Source organism: Dipteris shenzhenensis, chromosome 31 (genome assembly GCF_047967505.1).
Source record: "Dipteris shenzhenensis isolate YYH24624 ecotype China chromosome 31, Dip_SZ_1.0, whole genome shotgun sequence".
Taxonomy (NCBI): Eukaryota; Viridiplantae; Streptophyta; class Polypodiopsida; order Gleicheniales; family Dipteridaceae; genus Dipteris; species Dipteris shenzhenensis.
In genome coordinates, this window is record NC_141626.1 from 5,821,202 (window position 1) to 5,840,841 (window position 19,640).

The 19,640-nt window shown below is 44.7% G+C and overlaps 1 protein-coding gene across 1 annotated transcript; it reads left to right on the forward strand.

Moving 5' to 3' along the window:
- The first annotated feature begins 283 nt into the window (after positions 1-283).
- On the forward strand, positions 284-19,411 carry LOC147880951 (U-box domain-containing protein 4-like). The gene is made up of 5 exons (XM_087402245.1): positions 284-980; positions 11,441-11,714; positions 16,098-16,214; positions 16,622-18,658; positions 18,751-19,411. The coding sequence occupies exons 2-5, from the start codon at positions 11,445-11,447 to the stop codon at positions 18,838-18,840; spliced, it is 2,514 nt and encodes an 837-aa protein (XP_087258371.1). The 5' UTR covers positions 284-980; positions 11,441-11,444; the 3' UTR covers positions 18,841-19,411.
- Positions 19,412-19,640: the final 229 nt, after the last annotated feature.

The window sequence follows — 19,640 nt, forward strand, 5'->3', positions numbered from 1 at the left end:
ATCTCCTCTGTTCTCATGGAGTGTTCAAATGTTGAGCTTGAAAAGTCTGACATCTTGATTTCTTCATGGTGGGAATGCCCTCTAAAGTCCTAAGAGAGAGAGAGAGAGAGAGAGAGAGAGAGAGGAACGTGGTGTATGACCGTGACTCTACTAGTCCCGGTCGGTCGTTGTGTCTGTATGTGTGTGCGTGTGTATGAGAAAACCATTCCGGCCGCCTTGACGCGTTCTGGGCTTATTATATTAAACTCTACCACCCTGCTGTTTCTAAACCAGGCAACTCCCCTTCTCCTCAGTTGACCCTCCTTGTGTGTTTTTCGTTGCATCCTCTGTCACTTGCTTGCTTGGTCGCATTTGCCCTCCGTTTTCTTCCCCTGCTTGCTTTCCTGGTTGCCGACCAATTCCAGCGAAAGACGCATCTCCAGACGTCTCACTTCTTCCCTCTCTTTGAACACTGTTCTCTTGGGCCCCTGCCCTGGGCCTTCCCTCCCTGGCCACCTCCTCTCTTCCTTTCTTCCCTCCCTACCTCCTGTAAAATCTGCATTTTTCATCCCTTGCCGTTCTCCTTCTTCCCTTCCTGCTTGCTTTGCCCACAACCCTTCGCTTTGTCTCCTTCCTATCTTCGTTCCTTTGCCTTCTCGTCTTTCCTCCTCTCTTACGGCCTTCTGTTGCTCTCTTTGGGCTCCGGTTGAACAGTCTTCCGCAGATTACTCTCAATTATCAGGAAACTACAACTAAGCTGCTAGGGTCTCCTTACCCTCCTAAGCTCCTACTAGCTCAGTCAGACGGAAGCGTGGAACCCTTCTTAAACCTTGATCAAACGGCTCGGGGAGGAGCCGTACGAACTGCGTCATAGTTTCGGCGGGAGGTTTTCGCTTCATTAATTGGCAGCTTCAGAGTCTACGGTTATTACGATCAAGCTGCAGATGCAGAGCTGGCGATGATCTGGAGGCTTGAACCCGGTTGCGGAAGAGGATTCGAAGGTGGAATCTGAACTTGATATAACATGTGGATGTAGGCCAATGGTCTTATTGAGAAGCTTGCTGTAATGACAAAAGATCCGGTTTGGTGTCCCGTGCAACGATAGCAATTGTTAAATTCATTAATAAGGGCGTAGGATTGTTGTTGCTACTACCGTTGCTTGTCTAGATTTAGAAATCCTGCGCTGTAACATTGACCTTGGGGTCGGAAACATATCAAAGTCGTCTCTTACCATGGGCTCGTTCAGCAGTACTATGAAAACAGCGAAGAGACCTCGCATCTGTTGTGGTGGTTGTAACCGTAGATAGAGGGGCTAAGGCTAAATATTCAAATGCATACAAAACGAACTAGATTAGCATGTGACAAGCGTTTGCGGACATCCATAATGAAGATTTGAGCTGTTTTTGGACAATCAACTATCATATCCGGGTGCTAACGTGATGCTGAAACAATAGTAGTAATGGCACACGACGCTGTGCTGTATTGACAGGCAGTACCGCCTGACAGGTCGGATCTGAGGCTTGGAATCTGTACGACTGCCTGACCTTCGTGGCTGATGTTGGCTGGAGGGTTGAGGTGGTTGCTGTCCAGGTGTCCTGTGATCTTGCTGCTTCCTTCTGAATGTTTGACTGGCCTTGAGACTTCCATAGGGTTAGGTAGATGGCTATGGGCTAGAGAGAGAGAGAGAGAAAGAGAGAGAGAGAGAGACAGAGAGAGAGAGAGAGAGAACAAGGAGGCACTTTTTATAACAAAATGGCCTTGAACAATAGTAATGTGGGATGAGGGAGGGTGCCTTGGTTAGGAAACTAGGAAGTTAGATAGTGGGTAGGCCTAAAGGGTTTAATAAGTGATCGATAGTACTAACCTATCGTCCTAATTGTACTGGAGTCACGTTTTGATGCTATAGGAGCACATGTTCTCAGCTAATGGGTTTTGGTTAGGAAACTAGGAAGTTAGATAGTGGGTAGGCCTAAAGGGTTTAATAAGTGATGGATAGTATTAACCGTCCTGGGAGTGATGTTTTGGGTTTTGGTTAGGAAACTAGGAAGTTAGATAGTGGGTAGGCCTAAAGGGTTTAATAAGTGATGGATAGTATTAACCTCGTCTATCACCAGTCCAGCTATTTCATCTGATGATGGACTCTCATTAGCAACACAAACTTTCTCTTGCCCTTTGTAAGAAATCCTAGATTTACTATATTTAGAAAGGTATTAAGGAACAGAAAGGAGACTGAAATAGCAAAGAACAAGGAATAATTGTATTGCTCGAGTGTCTGTAGTGTATCTGTTGTGTGTCATCCATACAATTGGGCCTCTCTTGTATAGAGAGTGAAGAGTCACACATGAAAAGGTGTGTACTCCAAAGTGTATGTGCATGAAGAGGTGTGTACCCCTTGTGAAGGGTGTGACCCTTGATGAGAGGGTACATTACAATAGGAATGTCTCTTCAATAGAATGTCTCTTGAGAAGAATTGTGCCTCATAGGAAGTGTCCCGTCGAAAGGGCATACCCTTCCACAAGTGTCCATTCATCAAACCATCCATAAGTCTAGATATAGAGAAAGGAATACGCCACAGATCGTGACATCCCCTCCCACTCAAAAGAAGACCTTGGTGGAGATAATGAAGTGATGTAGAAAATATCACTGTAAATTTTGAAAATACTGCTGTAAAATGTCAGGGTACTGCTGCAAGGCTTCATCAGATTGCCAAGTAGCGTTGGAGTTGTCCAGATCTTGCCAAAGAACAAGGAATTCCGTGATAAGTCAATGTCGAGTCTCTCGCTATCGATGGTCCAGAATACGCTCAGGAATAAGGAGAACATAATCATCTTCAATTTCTGGGATATAATCACCTGCAGGAGGAACTGCTTCATCGCCTGGAATGTACGTCTTTAGCCAAGAAACATGAAATGTCGGATGGATTTTACCCCATGATGGTGGTAATTCCAATTTGTAACTTAAAGATGAATTTTTCTTGACGATCCGGAAAGGTCCATAGTATCTTGGTCGCAACTTAGGAAGCACAGACTTAACCGTCTTATAGCGATGTGGGGCTACAAATAATAGCACCATGTCACCAGTGTCAAATTCTAGGTGACGTCTATGTTTGTTGGCAGACCATTGATACCGCTCTTGCGCTTTTCGCATATGATCCCTGACTTGGAGTAGAATTTCCTGCATTTCTTGAACTAGTTGATCAGCTAGGGCCACTCGATGTTGAAGTATAAAATTCATTGGTACAATCGGAGTGTGTCCATAAGCTGCTTGGAATGGAGTCATGCTGATGGCACTATGGAAAGAGTTATTATAAGCAAACTCAAGGAGTGGTAGATACTCTTTCCAAGCTGCTAGGCGTGACTGAATATAATGTCGAAGCATTTCTTCCAGAACTTGGTTGACTCTTTCAGTCTGGCCATCTGATTCTGGGTGGTAGGCTGAACTGAACAGTAGAGTTGTACCCAAAGATTCGAACTGTGAAATCCAAAAGTGACTGGTAAACTTAGGATCTCTGTCGGATATGATATTCTTGGGCAATCCATGGTGTCGGAAGATGTGTTGTATGAAGAGTTTGGCTATGTCCGGAGCCTGTGCACTGCTTTTGCAAGCAACAAAGTGTGCCATTTTGGACAATCGATCAACAATTACCATAATCTGAGTGTTACCTCTGGAGGATCGTGGTAGTGTTGTAATGAAATCCATGGAAATACTTTTCCACCTTTCAGTTGGAACTGGAAGAGACTGAAGAAGTCCTGTTGGAAGTCCTCGGCTTGCTTTCATTTGTTGACAAGATAAGCAAGATGTAACCATTTTGATGACGTTGCTTTTTCATCTGAGGTCAGTAGTATGTTGCACTGAGTAACCTATAAGTCTTGTTGATGCCTGGATGGGCAGCATAAGGAACTACATGATGCCTTTTTAACAAAAGACGTCGAACATCCTTGTCATGTGGTACACAGACGCGATCTTGATAATACAGAAGGTCGTCCGTATAAGAATAGGATGAGAAAATCTTCTGTTCGGAAGTCGAAGGTTGATCTTTTGAAAGAACTTGTACTGCTGTGCCGAAGTCTTTATCATTGAAATACTTCCCTTTGAATGAATTCGGAACATCACAGATAATGTAGAGATTACCATAGCTGATGCCAGAGTTAACCTGCTGAGAGCATCTGCAACTACATTGCGTAGTCTTGGAATGTACTCAATGGTCATGTGAAAGTTGGCCAGAAACTCAACCCAGCGTGCTTGTCGAGTGTTCATGACTGGCTGAGTAAAGATATACTTTAGAGAGTGATGGTCTGTCTTGACCACAGAGTCGGCTCCCATGAGATAATGTTTCCAAGAGCGATAAGCATGTACAACGGCAAGAAACTCCTTATCATAAACCGGGTATCGGGTTTGGATATCAGAATGTTTATGGCTGTCAAAAGCAATAACTCTGCCTTCTTGCATCAAGACTGCTCTTGTAGTGATGTCGGAAGCGTCGGTCATGACCTCAAATGCAAGGTTTGGGTCAGCAATAGCCATAACTGGTGTGGTAGTGAGTTGTTGGAAACTATACTCGGTTTCGGGAAGCCACTGAAAAACTGCTGTGCTTTTCAGTAATTCGGACATAGGAGCTGCGATTTTGGAAAACTGATAGACCTTTGTATGGTAGAAGTTTGCCAATCCAAGAAAAGAGCGGACATTATGAACATTCTTAGGAGTAGGCCAGTTTCGGATTACCTCGACCTTCTTGGGATCCACAGAGATGCCTTGAGCTGAAATAACATGTCCCAAATATTCGAGTTGGGTCTTGAAGAACTCACTTTTCTCAATGTTGATGTAGAGTGAATTTGCGCGGAGAACTTAAAAAACTTGGTGAAGATGTTGTTTGTGCTCATGTAGGGATATACTGAAAACGAGGATGTCATCGCGGTAAACGATGATGAACTTATTGAGGAAAGGCCTGAAGACGTCGTTTATGAGTGTCATGAAGGTGGCCGGGGCATAGTTTAATCCCAAAGGCATGACCAAACATTCATAGTGTCCATACTTTGTTCGAAAAGCTGTCTTGTACTCATCGCCTTCTCGTATGCGAATTTGATGATAACCTGAACGAAGATCAATCTTTGAGAATTGTGTTGTGTGTAGAAGTTGATCGAAGAGGTCATCAATGCGAGGCAATGGATACTTGTTTTTGATAGTGAGCTTGTTGAGGGCTCGGTAGTGGATGCAGAGGCGCATTAACTTAATTCTTTTTTTCCACAAGTAGTACAGGACATCCGAAAGGGCTGTGACTGGGCCGAATGTGACCTTTGTCGAGTAGTTCGGTGACTTGTTGTAACGGGGGCGTGAAATTCTAAGTACTTTAATGTACTACAAGATCGTGACAACTTTGGTTTTAAAAGTTCAAGCATGGGCTTAATAATGTGTAATTAAACGTGGCATGGTGCCTAACACATAAGCATAATTAATCCCTAGGCCCAAAGGCATTCCAAGGAATTAAAAGAGTGGTTGTTGGAAAATGATGATATGGCATTTTTAATGGGCCCCCTAGAGGGCCATGTACCTTCAGTGGCCCCCCTAGAGTTCCAAGTGGCTGTAGTGTCTTCTACATGCTCCTTTGCCATTCCTGGACCTTCCTGGGTCTTCTAAACTTCACATGTGTGGTTTTCTCTCTCATCTTCTCCCTTTGTTGAGATTTTGGACTGGTTTTTCAGCCTCCTTCAGCTGAATTCCGTTTTTCTTCATAACTCCTCACCCGTTTGGATTCCTCGACTTCCGTTTGGCCCGATGGTTCCCCTCTGCCTCCCCTTCGTAGTGATATGCTTTTCCCTCCGTGCGTTTGGTAGGACGAGCAGAGCTGAGCACTTCTTTTGCTGGTCGAATTTGCAAAAGTGGCTTTTTTTGGACCTTTTTGCTTCTACCGCCTCCTGGGCCTCTCCTCTTGTAAAGCTACAGCTTTCTGTTGAATTTCCAGTGGTCCCACACGTTGGTTGACTGGTTTTTCTCAGTTTTGGAGGACTTTCCGGCGATGAAACTTCTCCAAAACCTTCTCAATGCATTCCTCTCTGGAGCACGCTTCTTTTGAGCCCAAGAACTCCCATTTCTTCGCGACAGAAGTGCTTCTTTTCGCATTTTTCAGTGGAATTCTTGCTGGTCGGCTCTTGTAAATGCTCTTTCTTCATGCTTTTGCACTCCTCTTTGGCTGAGAATGCAATTGGGCATTGGCTACTATGTCCTCTTGGCGATTGAGGACTTGGTTCGAGTTTTCAGGGCTTGGTGAGTTGTGATTTTGCTGTTGCAATTTCTTTTTGCCATAAGCTATTGGTTGGCCTTGTGTGCCGCCTCTTTCTTGGCTCACAGGTGCCCAGGCAGTGCTACATGAGTCATTCCTTGGTTGGGTACTTTGCTGATTTTATTTTGGAGCTTTGAAAAGCTTTGTGAATGCCATCTGAAAACCACTCAAAGAGAGTGCAGTTGGGGTGCAGTGTGATTGCATCTGGACAGCCAATGGAATTGCACTCGGAAAAGAGAATGCCTTTGGGTTGAGCCTACGGGTTAAGTGCACTTATGTGATGGTGTTATATGCTTGAAAGCCTTGCGAAGGCTTAGTGAATTGGGGCTGCGTGCTCAGTTGCAGGGAAGGTCTCCCAGATGCAACTTGTAATCATTTCACTGTGAAATATAAAGAAATACCGAAAGGGGCGTCACGGTGTTTGGGGCCAATCGGGTGCACTTGTCTATGTCTGTTGAGCAGGGGCATTCTAGCCTCCATCCCTTTTTCAGTGGTTTTGTTTGTGAACAAATGGGTAAATGCCAAATGGTGATCATGCAATGGTTAATGGTTGTGATATATGCTTTGTGAGCTGTAAATAAGTGCTGAAGTGATTAAAGGTTTAGTTCCACTGCCCTCTGAGTGATTAGAGGCCGGTTTCACTTGTCTTTGGATTTCTTCATTTTGAGTGTAAGAAATCCGATAAGGAGGTTTCGACGGTGGATTACTGCCGGAAATAAGTTCGATTGGGTGATCCACTGGTCGTCGAGGTGGTAACTGCTTTGGCAATTCCTGTGGAAAAATATCCAGGTAGGGCTGGAAAAAAGGTTGGTTGAGGTATGCAGGAGGATCCTTTGTTGGTGTCTCCTCTACTGCCGTAACCAACAGAAGTGAAGTCTTTACTTGACGTTTACGAACCCACTTCTTTACTTGTAGGGCAGAGGCAATTGGGGTTGAAGGAGAGTCCCTAGAACCAATTAGCTCAATAAGTTTTCCCTGGTGGACAAACTGGATAGTATGTCTGCAAAAACTGATTGATGGATCATTGTCGTAGAGCCACTGTTGTCCGAGTATGACATCGTACTGAGAAAGAGGCATGATGTCGAAGTTCAACTTGTCTGTATAATGTTGGATGCGAAAAGACAAGTTTTTAATCTTGGTGTTGCACAAGAAAGTAGTTCCATTTGTGAGTTCAATCTGATAGTCCATGAGACTAGGACTGGTGGTCAACCGAAGTTTGTCGACCATAGAACTAGCTAGGAAATTATGAGAGCAGCCACTGTCGATGAGGATAGTGACTGTTGTTCCACGAATCGATCCTTGAACACAAAGTACTTGAGTGGCCAGGGAAGGTTCGGGGTTGCTGGCAAGGCTCAGGTGGATGGTATTCGCCATTCGAACAGCTTTGCCTTTCTCGTCTTGTGCTGGGGTAGCATCTTCTGTCTTGGAAGTGCTAGGTTCCATATTGGAATTTTGCTTTGGTCGCTTGGGACAATCGAACCATTTATGATCACCTGTATAGATGGTACAAAGTCCTTTTGTGCTGGAGCTGTTCTTCTTGTCAGTGGCCGCACCTTTATGTTGGGGATGTCGGTAATGACTTTGTGAAGAAGAAGAGGCGCGATCCTTGGAGGAGTGCTTCTGTTGGAATCCAGCATATGATTTCTGAGTCTTCGAGGGATCTTGAGATTGTCGCTGACCTTGATTACCGGAGTTTTTTCGAAACTTGAGGTGATCTTGAGGGCGAGCACCTTTGGCCATAGTAGAGTTCTGTGTGCGATTAGCACTCTGCTTCCCTGTGTTTTGGAAATCTGTAATGCGCTTTGCGTAAGCAATAGCGCCAGCTGTGGTGGTGATGTTTGCTTTAAGGACATCAATGCGTAACAGGGGATTTAGGCCTGAGATGAAAGCATGAAGGCGATCATCCTCAGTTAAACCATCAATCTCCAGTACCAATGTGGTGAACTGAGAGATGTAGGAAGATAGGGAGCATGTTTGCTCCAATTGTCAGAGTTCTGATCACGCTTGGAAGTCCGCATTGGCAGGTATGAACTGCTTACGGAGCACGTGTTCAAAACGTTCCCATGTTAACACACTTTTGCCGTCCTTTAAGCGTCTTTGCCACCATAGAAAAGCTGTATCCTTGAGGAGGGAGGTTGCCAAGGCGATCTTTTTGCCTTCAGTGAGGTCAACAGTATCAAAATACATGCGCATTTTTGCGAGCCATTGGTCAACTGTTCGGCGATTGCGTTGACCAGTGTAGGCTTCCGGAAGTTTGATGTCAAGTCTTTTAGTTTTGGAAGCTTGAAGTAAACGGTAGAGGGCACGTAGTTCAGTGTTTTCTACCTCTGGTGGGAATGAATCCGCATAGTTGTCTGGTTGCGTCACGTCATCCTCTGTAGGTGTGGTACTGCAAGAATCTTGAAGTTGTTGGACTTTTTGGACCAAGTCGGAGATGCTGTCTTGAAGCTGGGAAATTTGAAGTTGCAGTAGTGTTTCGCCTTGTACGTTGACTTCAGGGGTCCTTTTTGGACTTGAGTCTTTGATCTCTGGAGAGGCTTCACGCGAGCATTGCGACATATCGGAGATCCCTGTGAGAAAAGCACGAACTTGCGCTCTAGTTTGTATCATTCCTGGAAGAGGATTCGGGCTGCTCCCTGAGGTTGCTCATGTTGGAGGGGGCAGGCGAGGCAGGATGGAACCACCCGTGGAAGTCTGGTAAAGGAGGTCCTGTCTGAGGTAACACTGGTGATGCCGAAATGGGTGTTACCGCTCGTGAGAGTACAGGAGTAGGTTGCAGTGTCCACGGATCTGAGAAGGGATAAGGAGCTACTGTCGGAAGTAGAGGCTATCCAGGAGGAGTGCCTTCGGAGTGTAAATACTCTTGGGGAAGGTACAACCTGTATGGAAGGATATTTGGGAGCTGAAGGAGGTGGAGAGTACCCTGGAGATGCCGAAGGTGAGGGGTAAAATTCTCTCCAAAGATGGATAGCAAACTCTTGAGGAATATCGGGTTCTGGGTATCTTCGTGTCTCGTGGAACACAACCTGGACTATGCTGAGGAAGTAATGTAACTGAGGTGCTGAGGAAGTAATGTAATTGAGGTGCCTCACGCAGAAGGTATAGGATGTGGTCCAAATCACTAGGAGGGCACGTGACACAGAAGACCCAAGATGCCAAAGCTCCGAAATGGGCTGGTTGTGCAATCTGAACACGATATTGTGTGGTAGATAATGCCTGAGGTGTCCTTGAAATGCCGGGTGAATTACCAGGGGTTTCCATGCTTTAAGGGAGCGTCTTTCATTTGCTGAAATTTGATAATGACAAGAGAATCCTTAGAAGTAGAATGGAAAGAATCCACCTGGCAGTAATTTAATCTGCCAATTTGTTGTGTAGGAAAGGCTTGCAGATTTCTGTCCGGAGGTCCATGTTGCAATGGGTAGCGAGGAGCAGAACTGGGCCTGGCATTTAACAGGCTGTCCTCATCGCGATAGGAAGCTGAAACTGCTGCTGATCTGGCAGGAAAAAGGTGGCGAACCAAGGAGAGCAGGCTATCAACGGCGCAACAGGCTGCAGATACCCAATTCTGGATTGTAATAGGGGCTGGCGCACCAGGCTGCTGATGTCATGGAAGACTGGCGAAACAGAAAGGGGGAGGCAGGCTGTCAATGGCGAAAATCTGGTTGCAGGCTGATTTGCGGCAGAATGGCTGGCTGGCGCTGTGCTCACACTGCAGGCTGGCAGGAAACAGGGCCAGAAAACCAGCGAGACTAGGGGCTGCAAATGGCGAGGGGGCTGGCAACGAAATGGCGAGGCAGGGGCTGGCAGCGTGATGGCGCAAGCAGGGCTGGCAGCGAAATGGCGCAAGCAGGGGCTGGCAGCGAAACCAACCTGATTTGACGAAAAATCTGTAGGCGTTGAAAAGGTACGTCCCTTTTGTTTTTGTTTTTTTCGTTTGGGCTGCCTACATGGGGTGGTTGCCCAAAAATTAAAGGGTGGGTTTATTTAACCCTTGGGTAGCTAGGGTAAACCTAAGGTTTGGGGCTGGGTTTTCCATTTTAACCCCTCTAGGTACCCTTTTTATAAGTGCTTGGTGCCTAAAAGGTGTGCCTATTCGAAGGGGTGTGACCCTTGGAATAGGTGCATCTTTTCATGAAGGGGTGTCCCCCTGTTTTTAAAAGGGGTGTCCCTACATGAATAGGTGTGTCCTTTTTGTCCACGATGGGGTGTGTCCCTTGGGTGAGGAGTCGAGACTCTTCATCAAAAGGTGTGTCCGATGGTGGAAAAGGTGCGTCCCTTGGTTTTGGGACAGCCCAAGCACTTGAAAAGACACGATTTTTGTCGTGTCCATTCACATCAACTCGTGATGTGTGGGAGATGGAGAGGCCATAGATGACTTTAGGCAGGGTTGGCACGAAAAATTTTTACGCTCATCCTCTCCATCTCTTCCATGCACAATGTGCACGGATATCCTTCTAGCGGAAAAGATGTATCAGATAGGCGCTAGAAGGTGGAGGGCATTTCCTACAGGCAGGAGTGAAATTTGCTCTGATACCACTGTAAGAAATCCTAGATTTACTATATTTAGAAATGTGTTAAGGAACAGAAAGGAGACTGAAATAGCAGAGAACAAGGAATAATTGTATTGCTTGAGTGTCTGTAGTGTATCTGTTGTGTGTCATCCATACAATTGGGCCTCTCTTGTATAGAGAGTGAAGAGTCACACATGAAAAGGTGTGTACTCCAAAGTGTATGTGCATGAAGAGGTGTGTACCCCTTGTGAAGGGTGTATTTGACTGCAAAATTGACATAAGAAGAGACCACCTTGTGAATTGATTTATGCTGCTTGCAAAGTGGGGGACAAAATATTCTTGTCCTTATCCAATTGAGTTTGACACTGGGGCCTTGGAAGTTGGACATAGTGTCCCGTTGGTCGATTGAGTCTGTATTCCAAGTCTTGAAAAAATTCAATTGCATCCAGGATTGTAAAGACACCTGTGAATCAGAGAGTTTATTATGACATGATTGATATATGGCTTCTCTCTGTAAATTATCGTGTCAACTGGACTCAACTGTAGTGCATACCTGGCATTTGCATTTGTTTTGTTACAAATGTTGTACTTTTCTTGCCTTTCTTCTACATTTTGGCATATACTATCTTTATTTTAGTGTTTTCATATTGACTTACATGACACAAATCTGCAGGACCATGGATTTCATTCCCATGCTGGTGAAAATATCTCAACTGGTCCAGGTGTTAGCTCTGCTGTCAGAAAAAATCAGTTACTATAAAACAAACTGTCAAAACTTGGCTGCTTGCTTCAAACTGCTGAATTCCTTCTTTGAAGAGGTACAAGAAAATGAGGAAATCCCTCTGATTGGGTCAACGTCATCCACATTTGAGAAGATTGAGAATACACTTCTGAGGTCTGAGGAGCTTTTTGGAAGATGTGCAGGGCAGGCCAGCAAATTTTATTTGGTAAATGTTCAATTCAATTTTGTGTATGTGGCTTTTGAGCTGCTAGCTCCCATTCCCAAGTTTACAAATTTAGATTAAAAGATGTGTCTTCTTAAACATTTTACTCTGCAGTCAAGATTAATTCTTCCACAAATTTGGATTCCAGTTCTGCTACCTGCACGTGTTTATATAATATGCTGCTGTGTATAGAATTGTTTCTATCGTTTTCTGTGTTCTCCACATGATGCACCGACACATTCAAAGGACTCATCTTTGGCTAGTTTTAGGTTTAGATCATAAGGGAAAGGTTTGTGACGGGTTTACTTTGAGAGAACACTTTTTGTCCCTTCCCTTTCTGGATGAAATCATCAAAGTACGAGGTTGGAAGTCTGATTTTAAATAGTGTAAATTCAACTTGGAGATGAGCATAAACACCTGTCCCCTTTGCCTTTCACTCACTCACTTTTCCCAATGCTCTTTCCCTGTGGCTCCATCTCCAACTGTAAGTAATTTTATTGGCCCTTTGTGTGCCATTTGGGCACGTCCAATGGTGAGAGTGCTTTGTAGCCCCTAGCAGTGTGTTCCCATGGACTCAATTTCATGGCTGGGTCTGCCCTTCACCTTTGGAGTGTTAATAGAAACTCAGTACAAAGAACTTTGTATAAATGGATGCTCAAGTATTCCACTTAAAAAATTTGCAACAGCTACAGTCTCGCCTGTGAATGTTGTACAGCAACAATTTATGGTCAGTTAGGTGTGCCCTCATCTACTTGTACAGTGAGGAATGCTAGCACTAAAGGAGAAGGCTAATAAAAAAGTAGTCCACATTCTCAGTTACAATGGCTTGTGAAGACTATATGAATTCATTTTAGTCTCTCCTAAACTACATTTCTACGCACGAACATAACTGGTTTGTGTCCACCTTCTAACTATCTAGTACCAATTGATCCTTGACCTCCTTCGGCATAAGAGAGGAGGGAATTATGCTAAGTTAGTGGGGATTAGCACTAGGGGGTCAGCTAGAGGGATAAATAGGAGGATTATAAAAGCCCCCTCTCCACTCAATTATCGTCATGTAACTCCTTATCCGCTAATGTATGTGAGCTTTTGCCTTCCGCTTTCAGCCTCTCTCTCTCTCTCTCTCTCTCTCCCCCCCCCCCCCCCCCCCCCGGCTTCCCCTTCCCCACTTCTACTATCCTATCCCCCTTCTGATCTGCTCTTCCTTAAATTGGTATTAGAGCCCCTTTTTTCAAGCCCTGTTTCTCTCTTTTCTGCTGCCTCTCTCTCTCTCTCTCTACTGATCCTTCGACCCCCTTGATCCTCATCGACAATCCTTCATTTCACTGCCATCAGCTGCAGATGTGAGGGTCAAGCGTGTCACCTACTAGTGTAAAGACCATCCAATGCCTAGGGATGTCGTGCATTACACTGCTCACAATTTAAGTTGCTATCAATGCAGGAACTGTGCTACACTACCACAAGCAGTGGCTGCTCACATAGTGACTTTAGGGGCTAACATTTTTACTCACTCCCCCAAATGAGGACGACATGGGGGAGGTAGACAATAAGCCGAGGAGAAATGCCACATGGGCAGAGAGAGGGACTGCCAATGGGACCAGATCTGGGATGGCATACAAGGCTGCCACATGGGCAGCATGCAAGCTGCCATGTGGGCAGCATGTACAGCAAGGAAAAAGCGACTGTTGGAGGCTGTACAGATGCAATACAGCAAGTTGTCAGAGCAGGACAACAGGAGCAGGTCCTGCAGAGTGTAGCAGGCTTTTATGGAGGCACCTGGAGCAGATCTGCAGGTAGCAGATGCCTGTGGAGGGGGCAGCAGGAGTTGGAATGCTGGTCAGGGAAGAACAGCATGTTGAAACAGGGCCAGCACAGTGTGCAGGTCTGTACCTCTTCTACGTGGGAGCCAGGTGCCTGTTTTGGGGCCCAGTCACGTCACAGGGGCTTCCAAGCCCTATATAAAGGCACATGGTGGGGCAATGCTCATTCATTGTTCAGGGTCTCTGGTGCCTTAGATTGGGCTGCCTACACAGCAGCAGAGAGGTCCAGAACACATACAGCAGGTCCTCATATCAGGCTGCCATCACAGCAGCAAGGACAGGAATCAAGGGAGACTTGTGCCTCACCATTGGCTACAGACAGAAGCAGCAAGGGGGGGCAAGGATCACTGAGCAAACAGGGCCTCACCCATTGTCTGTCCATCGGAACAGCAAGGAGGTGTGTTTGCAGGGCATGACTGCGCAGCCCACTGAAGCTCTAGGAGGGCATGCAGGCTGACAGAGATTGAAGGTGGCAGATGGAGGTAGATGACAGGGGTTGGTCAGGGGTCCACATCTAGGGAGCACCCTGTCTGCTAGATGGTAGTACACTGAACACTATATATTGTATCAGGTTTTGTCCATTTGCTTTGGAGCAATCTATAAATACATGATCTACTGTTCTTCTTACTGTTACACTGCTCAAAGATCTAAGTCTGTATGCATCTCTCTATGTACTTGTGTACATGTTAAGTAAAGAAGTGAGATTGGAGTTGGCACTGTGTGAATTTTGAGCATATGCTTTTACAATCTTCCGCTGTGGGGAGTGTTGGCTACCTCACAGAGTGCAGGTGAGATGAGGCACATGCTATGGTAATTCAAGGACACATCGCAACACTGAGGTAAATGTATGCAGACAGTGGGGTAACCATGTTGATGTAGAGATGGTCTATGGAGTCTATCGATCCCGATTTTTTTAAGTTAGTGGAGGACAACTGGAGGGAGTTGGTTAGTGAAACTGAGGACATAGATACAAGTAATGGATACTGTCATCACCAAAGGAGATGATGTGGATACACAGATTGGAGACAGACATAGTTCCAGCAGCTCAGAGTTGCACAGGGATGATACTGGGGTGGATGGAATTCCACCGGTGGGCAATTTCGTTAGGTCATGGCAAGCAACAATGGGAACAGTTCCCAATGGAGGCTATCCTGCTAGCTAGGAACTCACAGATGGTGTTGTACTCAAACGGAGGTGGGAAGTTGATCCTAGGGTATGTATAGACTTTTCGGGCAGACAGAGGGGAAGCCTTTATTATAGTATCATATGAAGTTGGTGTAATAGTATTTTAGGAGATTGTGGTGCTGCCATGGACAGCTATTGGGGAGGCCATTCCATGTAAGCCAAGTCATTTTAGTGTGTTGGAGATTTGTGAGATAGACCTAGTCAAGGAGATGGTGTTAGAGACTAGGGGGCCGCAGTACTGGTTAGAGACTAGGGGGCCGCAGTACTGGAGCATGTATACCTTGGAAAACTTAGGGCTTAATTCTCAAAGGAGCTCAGCACTAGCTCTGTTCCCAGGACCATTGGAGTATGTGAAGTAGCCACATGCATCTCTCTATGGAGTATTGAATGATCAAGTGTATGGATGGTACGAGAAGATGGGCAGGTTGAAACAAACCCTTGATGCATGGTGCTTAATAGGATCCAGGCAATTCCTAGTTTATGAGGGGGACAGTCGGATGGTCATTGTCATCTGTCTATTTTAGGATGGCTGGTTATCAGTGGGGTCCAGGAGATGGTGACTCATTGTTTGTACAGGATGGATACTTGGGCTTCCTATAGATTCTTATGGGTTTGTGGCTTAGGTTGGCAATGCCACAGCTGGTAGGTATTTCAGTTCTGACTGGCTTGGAGATTTTGATGCCAACTAGTCATATGCTTTTCGAAAAGGTTTCTTGCTAGAGTCCTGGGCCATCCAGTTGTGAAGCAGAAGGCTTTAGATGGTGACATCATTGGTTTGTGGACAAGACGGAGATTCTAGGGGAGCTTGGGGAAGGCCAAGAGGGCTTAATAGAAGCCCATGAAAGCATGGAGGCTTGGAGAGGAAGTTTAGGAGCTTGGGGAGGAATGGGCAATTGTGGGTTGTATGATTATTGATTTTTTTGGTCTTTGGATGAATTGGACTTTACAATCATGCTCCTGCATCATAGCAAAGGCAACACAGCTGGAGCTGGCCACATGTCATTAATACCTCATTAGTGCATTAATGATTATCTGTTGTCATTCAACATGCATGTTCTAACATTCCCTACTTGGACCATGATAACATCATGCGGAATTCCTCTGCGTTTGTCAAAGCTTGACATCAATGTTGCAAGTGGCTGGAGTATTTCATTCTTGAGATGTCACGTGTTCAGAGTTGCATATATTCTAGTCTTGCAAAGGTATATATATATATAAATTCTGAGGCCTGATTTGTAAGCTACAGAGGAGCTCAGTGGTTTAGTGGAATCTGTTTCTCTCTTTTCTTACATTGTACTTCGTAGTTTTCAAGTCCCTTTTTAACTCAATGTGGTTGTGTTGGGTGCTCAATCAAACGTCTAAGATCTAAAATTGGTGGCAGGTATCACAGAAACAGCAAGTTCTAAAGGATTTCCAAGATTTATCTGTTGAGATGCATTCTCTTCTTAGCAGTTTGCCATTGAAGTCTTTTCAATTATCAGATCATACTCAAGAACAGGTATGCATTTTTGTTTCTGAGAGATAATGGAGAATATGTTAGTTCTATGTGGTATTGCTAGGAATTGATTGACATGTTCCTTCGGTTTGGATTTTTAAAACTTTTTCCTTTTTAACAAGGCATAAGTTTTAGCTCTCTGTTCTTGCGACATCAAAATTCTCTGTTTTCTCTCAGTGCCTACAGGTCCTCATCTTTATTTAAAATTTGGCAAAGACATATTCAAGTTTCGTTCTGGACAGTTGTCTTTAGTCATTTCTCTTCTGTGCTGTGAAGAAGATTATTCGTTTCCTTTGATTCATTAATCATACTAACATCAAGTAAATGAACACACCCTGATTCCTACCATTATACTTCTATTCTTGGTATACCTGTGTGGCATTACCTTGATTTTATTTTGTTTGTTTCAGGTACAACAGTGCGTTGAACATTTACATAAAGCAAATTATTCTTCAGATGTTTTAGAAGAGAGACTGTCAGAAGAGGTTTTGTGTGCATTGAAAGATATAAGAGAAGGGGTAAAGATGAATCACGAACAGCTTGCACACCTTGCAGAAAAGTTTGACTTGAGGTCTAATCAGGAGATTTTAAAGGAAGCAGCATTTTTGGAGAAGGAAAAGAACAATGCCCATGTGGATAAAGATAAGCTAGAGGAGGAGTTAATCAACCTGTTGATTATTTTGGTTACACAGATGGGAGATGATTTGGCAGAGCAGAAACAAGCACAGACAGTGATGGGAGGGGTCCCTATCCCTGCTGATTTTAGGTGCCCTCTCTCGTTAGAACTGATGTCAGATCCTGTAATTGTTGCCTCAGGGCAGACTTACGAAAGAGCATACATACAACAGTGGCTTGATCAAGGCTACAATAGCTGCCCCAAGACCAGACAAGTTTTGAGTCACTTGAACCTTATACCTAATTACACTGTTAAGGCTCTGATTACAAACTGGTGCGAAACAAATAATGTCCCTGTTCCTGAACCAGCAAGGCTGGAGGCAAGTGCATTGCAATTTCTTCCATCCAGGAGTCAGGAAAGTTCACAGCAGGTATTGGGTGTATCAAGAGCCCATAGTGATCAAGCTATTACTGCTATTGGGAGCAGACCATCTGTCAGATCAGTATGCACAGTACGGTCCAGAGCTCGTGAAGGTTTAGATATTGGAAGGAGGGAATCCAGAGAATCTATAGGAAGCTTTGAGGGAAATGGCAATTACTTACAGGTGAACTCAGCAACCGAAAGTATTGGAGACATGGATGGTCAGTACCAAGCAATGCCTTCAAGAGAGGGCGATCATTTCACAGATGGTACACTTGGTCATAGTCGAAATACTTCTACTTCAAGTCTTGGATCAAGCATTGATGATGTGCTGACAATGAGCAACATTGAGGTGAGCCATTCACATGTATCACAGCTGCTAATTGACTCCTCTCCTTATGCCAGTGATGCATCAGGGGAGTTAGAAACATTGTCTTCTTCGTCTATAGGCATTCTTCCACGCAATGAAGATCATGGTTCTCCAGCAAGTGTGACTGACCGTGTTTCATCTGTGGGGAGACGAGTTGGTGACCTTAATCTGGACATGCCCAGAATTTTACCTTCATCGGGTTCTGACAGAGCAGGGGATGATGTAAATAACATACAGTTGAGAGTTGAGGCCTTGGTAGAGGACCTTCATTCTCCTTCATTAGAAGAACAGAGAAATGCTGCATCAGAGCTAAGGCTCCTCGCCAAGTACAATGTGGAGAACAGAATCATTATTGCAAATTGTGGAGCAATTAGACGTCTTGTTTCATTGTTGCACTCAACAGATTTACATATACAGGAAAATGCTGTAACTGCTTTACTGAATTTGTCAATAAATGATAATAACAAAAACGAGATTGCTACAGCTGGTGCTATTGAGCCCCTGGTCAATGTTTTAAATGTGGGGACCTCTGAGGCCAAGGAGAATGCTGCAGCAACACTCTTTAGCTTGTCAGTAATGGATGAGAATAAAGTGACTATTGGTCAATCTGGCGCAATTGGGCCTCTGGTTGATCTGCTAATGCATGGCACACCACGAGGCAAGAAGGATGCGGCCACAGCTTTATTTAACCTTTCAATTCTCCATGAAAACAAGGCAAGGATAGTGCGGGCCAATGCTATCAGGCCATTGGTAGGACTTATGTCTGACCCTGCTGCTGGGATGGTGGACAAGGCTGTTGCTGTTCTGGCTAATCTTGCAACTATACAAGAGGGCAGGTTCTCTATTGGTGAAGAAGAGGGGATTCCTGCTCTGGTGGAAGTTGTGGAAATGGGATCTCAGCGAGGAAAGGAAAATGCAGCAGCAGCCCTTCTTCATCTTTGCACAAATAGTAATAGATTTCGAGCCAAGGTCTTGCAGGAAGGGGCTATTCCACCTCTAGTTGCTCTAACAAAGTCTGGAACAGCACGGGCAAAAGAAAAGGTATGTGCCTTTTTTTAAATGTGTATTGTTTCTATTGTTTTGAATTCTCATTCTTGAATTCTGATTAGAGCCTAAATTGCTATACATCTCAGGCCTCAGCTCTTCTCCGCCTTTTCAGAGATCAACGCCATGCTGTTATTGGTAGGGGTGGGGCAGACAGGCATGCAGATCGCCATTTTTGACTGACTCAATACTGCTGGTTAAAGTTGCATATAAGGTTGCTGTTTGTTATGGAGGTGGTTTGGAAGGGGGGTTAAAGTTACTGCATTCTCGAATTGCAGGGTCTGTCTTCTTTGGTAGGATGTTTTCTCATTTGCTTGAGCCCTCTCAATAATTCATACTTGATCCTTTTACTTTATAGTCACATGCGGCACTATGAGGTTAAAGACGGTGGAATGCATCATGTTTTTGCATTTCAACTGTGGCCAAATATCAGCTGGTTCTTGATTATGTTCTCGGTATCTCTGAGCTACTAAGGGAATTTGATGTGGCAATAATGTGCTTTATAAGGAGAGTGGCAGTGGGATGATCTTTCCGCAAACTGAAGCTGTACGTACTGTAATAGCTTTTGTGTTTCTGAGACTAATACCCAAAAGGGAGTGTCAAGCTATAGCTCTCGCAAAAGGAATGGCCTCAAGATGCTGCACTCATTACCTCAAACAAACGAACCTTGTATTGCCTTGTGGCTTGGAGTATCACTCAAGCATTGACAAATTAAGCAAAATGACCTGAATCATTGTGTTCGTGTTTTGAGATTGAGTTTTTGTAATCTACTTGGTTGGTTTGTCAGGGCCAATGCTGTCCTAAACTGGAGACCCACTAGTGTCCATGGGTAAACGTTGACAAGATTGTGATGTAACGTAAGGCTAAAGCTGTTATCATTACAACACTCCAAGATCTAAATGTGAGATGTTGTATTCTTTTGGTTTATCCTCCAGAAAAAAGGTCATGGTGGTGACAGATAGGCTTTACAAAGGAATAA

Bases quoted from the DNA above. Each gene is read 5' to 3' on its own strand.
- LOC147880951 (XM_087402245.1), top strand. From the start codon at position 11,445: ATGGATTTCATTCCCATGCTGGTGAAAATATCTCAACTGGTCCAGGTG. The intron at 16,215-16,621 runs GTATGCATTTTT...TGTTTGTTTCAG, and splicing joins CAGATCATACTCAAGAACAG to GTACAACAGTGCGTTGAACA. The intron at 18,659-18,750 runs GTATGTGCCTTT...TATACATCTCAG, and splicing joins CAGCACGGGCAAAAGAAAAG to GCCTCAGCTCTTCTCCGCCT.